Source organism: Aotus nancymaae, unplaced genomic scaffold, assembly GCF_030222135.1.
Source record: "Aotus nancymaae isolate 86718 unplaced genomic scaffold, 86718_ANA_hifiasm-v0.15.2.pri h1tg000059l, whole genome shotgun sequence".
Lineage (NCBI taxonomy): Eukaryota > Metazoa > Chordata > Mammalia > Primates > Aotidae > Aotus > Aotus nancymaae.
In genome coordinates, this window is record NW_026988473.1 from 13,493,181 (window position 1) to 13,496,587 (window position 3,407).

Consider the following 3,407-nt stretch of genomic DNA (forward strand, 5'->3'; position numbering starts at 1 on the left):
TAGTACATTTGTAAATTCTATATGTAGAGAACCTTAAAAGAGTGGGTGAATATACAAGTCATCATAAGCGATACTGTAGTATATGCAATTAAAATTGGTGTTTAAAATTATTATTGTTGTATTTATTCCAGAATATATGTAAAATATAGCAAGTACTGTGTACTTTGTAATTTCATCATTGTATATCATTCTGTACACAATTTCCCCAAAACTTTGCATCTATTCTCTTTTTCCTTTATAATTTTCTTAGTATTTTCTTAAGCCTATATATAATATTTAGATATGAATTTATAACACTTTCATAATGTTTCAATATATAGAAGCACTTGAATAAAAATACTTTTTAAAAAATATATTTAAGAGGGAAGCCCAGTATTTTAAACACAAACAAGTAACACTTAAAGATAGAAATTTACACATTTAGCAAAAAAGAAAATTAACAAGAGGAAGATGATCAAAGTTTAAGAAAAACAGGAATTATGAGTATGTTTTTTCTTTACGTGAACAGTCATTCCTAAGGAAAAACATAATTAATCAACTTAAGAAATTTAAAACTGAATACATAATTACAGTGTCTAATTGTTGCAAAATGAAAACTTTCTAAAACAAACAATTAATTAGATTGTTGGTTCTAGACATCAAGAATTACCACAGATGTGATCTTATGTAGCATAATTCTACATATTCATCACAGTGATTCACAACGAGCTAACGTTCCTTCCTCATAGGTGAGATTCCTTACAGCCATGGAGAGGAGCAATCACACAGTGACTGAGTTCATCCTGCTGGGCTTCACCACAGATGCAGGGATGCAGCTGGGACTGTTTGTGGTGTTCCTGGGCATGTACTCTCTGACTGTGGTAGGAAATATCACCCTCATGGTGTTGATCTGTAATGACTCCCGCCTCCACACACCCATGTATTTTTTCATTGGAAATCTGTCATTTCTGGATCTCTGGTATTCCTCTGTCTACACCCCAAAGATCCTAGTGACCTGCATCTCTGAAGACAAAAGCATCTCCTTTGCTGGCTGCCTGTGTCAGTTTTTCTTCTCTGCTGGGCTGGCCTATAGTGAGTGCTACCTGCTGGCTGCCATGGCTTATGACCGCTACGTGGCCATCTCCAAGCCCCTGCTTTATGCTCGGGCCATGTCCATAAAGCTATGTGCATCTCTGGTAGCAGTCTCATATTTGGGGGGCTTTATTAACTCTTCAATCATCACCAAAAAGACGTTTTCCTTTTACTTCTGCCGTGAAAACATCATTGATGACTTTTTCTGTGATTTGCTTCCCTTGGTGAAGCTGGCCTGTGGCGAGAAGGGTGGCTATATGGTTCTGATGTATTTTCTGCTGGCCTTCAACGTCATCTCCCCCGCCCTGCTCATCCTGGCCTCTTACCTCTTTATCATTGCCACTGTCTTGAGGATCTCCTCCTCCCAGGGTCGTCTCAAAGCCTTCTCCACATGCTCTTCCCACCTGACCTCTGTCACTTTATACTATGGCTCCATTCTCTACATCTATGCCTTCCCCCGGGGATCTAGCTATTCCTTTGAATCAGACAAAATAGTTTCTACATTTTACACTGTGGTATTCCCCATGTTGAATCCCATGATCTACAGCCTAAGGAATAAGGATGTGAAAGAGGCTCTAAATAAACTCCTCCCATAAATCAAGATTATCTCCACCAGAGGAGAAACAAAGATGATTTGAGATTGAGTTTTTTTTTTTTTAATTTCAAGCAGAGTTACCACTGTGCTCCATCATGACCAATCCCACCCATGATACATGACAGTTACAGACATGTAATATAAGAAAACTAGGAAAATTTAGAAGAAAAATTCTGAATATATAAGAATTTGAGGTGAATGTCTTGTCTTTCTAAATTAAAAGCAAACCTAAAACTTAAGGCCCAAAGCCTCTCCTATATATTCATAAAGTGATGAACAGCCTACCTCATTAGCCTAAGATTTGGTTGACTGGTACATATAGAATAGTAGTTGCCAGTGACTGGGGCAGGGTGAGTGGAGAAAGGAGAATTGTTGATCAAAGGGAACAAAGTTTCAGGTAGATGTGAGGAACCAGTTCTGGTGAATTACTACAGGACAAGGTGACTACAGTTAATAGTAGTGTATTGTGTATTTCAAAATCACTTAAACAGTGGATCTTAAATGTTCTCACCACAAAGCAATTATAAGTGTACGAGGTGATGGACGTAATAATTAGTCTGAGATGTTCAATCCACAATGTAAACATATACTGAAGCATTGTATTTTACCCCCGTACACATATAAAATTATGGTTTGTCAATAAAAAAAATTTAAAAACAAAAAGATGAATATGACAAGTGGCATTTAATTTTGATTAGTTTTTCAATGTAAGTCAGAACTAATGTAATTTGTTTATAAACATATATACTTCCTTGTTTGAAGTGGCATAAGCAGTAAAGAAAGAAAATGCAAGAAACTAAATCAGGCAGGTAAACCCAGAAAATGTAGGAGAGTCACACAGAGTGGAAGAGTAAATCCACATTGGCAATCATGGGCATTAACATGGTAAGTGGGTGCAAGAAATAAAATCAATACAAGTTGTAACACTCAGTAACACAGCCGAAACAGAGTCCAACAGTGTAATTCTAAGATGCTCAATTTAGGCAATGTTCTAAAAAGGAAGGCTGTTTATGCCAACCCAGTCTTCTGGTTGTCTAAAATACATGTTCTATTGCTCACTAATGATATTAAAATTCCTATAAAATACATTTTTTAACGTAATGTTAACAGACTCAATTAATATATTACAGTGTAGTAAATCAATTACTTTATGTTGCTTGACTGTAACTAGAAAATACATCATTTCAGAGGGAAGCATCAATTACAGAAAGTAAAACTGATGTGACACAACTATTCTTAAAACACCGCGGTGTCATAAACCCTGACAGGTAACTATAGAGGAGAGTCCTCAAACTATTTGAGGGCTTCTTTTCTAATATTTTTAGGGGAGGCTACCAAAATTTATTCTTCAAATAAGAATATGCCCATATATTGTAAACATGGCTGGCCTACATACATATTTATATTGTTTTATGTTTGGAAGTTAGCTCTAGAATCATGTCTAAGTAATATTGCAGAGATCTTAGTGAAAAGATAAAGTACAGCTAATAATAATGTTAGGAAGACATAAAAATAAAGAAGAACATAAAATGTAATTAAGCATGTGGCCAGATGTTTTATAAAATAATTTATAAATCTGTTTAAGTGTAAATTTAGCAGTAAGTTTTTCACTCACTTTTGGAAATGTTTCACCTGCAAATTATGGATTTGAAGTATTCAGAGAAATATTTTATATTAATTTGAAATTAAAATATAAATTCCTAAAGGAATTTGATTACTGAGGTCAAAAATAAAGTTTAAA

General features: G+C 35.0%; 1 protein-coding gene across 1 annotated transcript; it reads left to right on the forward strand.

Moving 5' to 3' along the window:
* The first annotated feature begins 746 nt into the window (after positions 1-746).
* LOC135270188 (olfactory receptor 9G1) lies at positions 747-1,742 on the forward strand. The gene has a single exon (XM_064365523.1). The coding sequence runs from the start codon at positions 747-749 to the stop codon at positions 1,665-1,667; it is 921 nt and encodes a 306-aa protein (XP_064221593.1). The 3' UTR covers positions 1,668-1,742.
* Positions 1,743-3,407: the final 1,665 nt, after the last annotated feature.

Coding starts and splice junctions, on each gene's coding strand:
- LOC135270188 (XM_064365523.1), top strand. CDS start 747: ATGGAGAGGAGCAATCACACAGTGACTGAGTTCATCCTGCTGGGCTTC.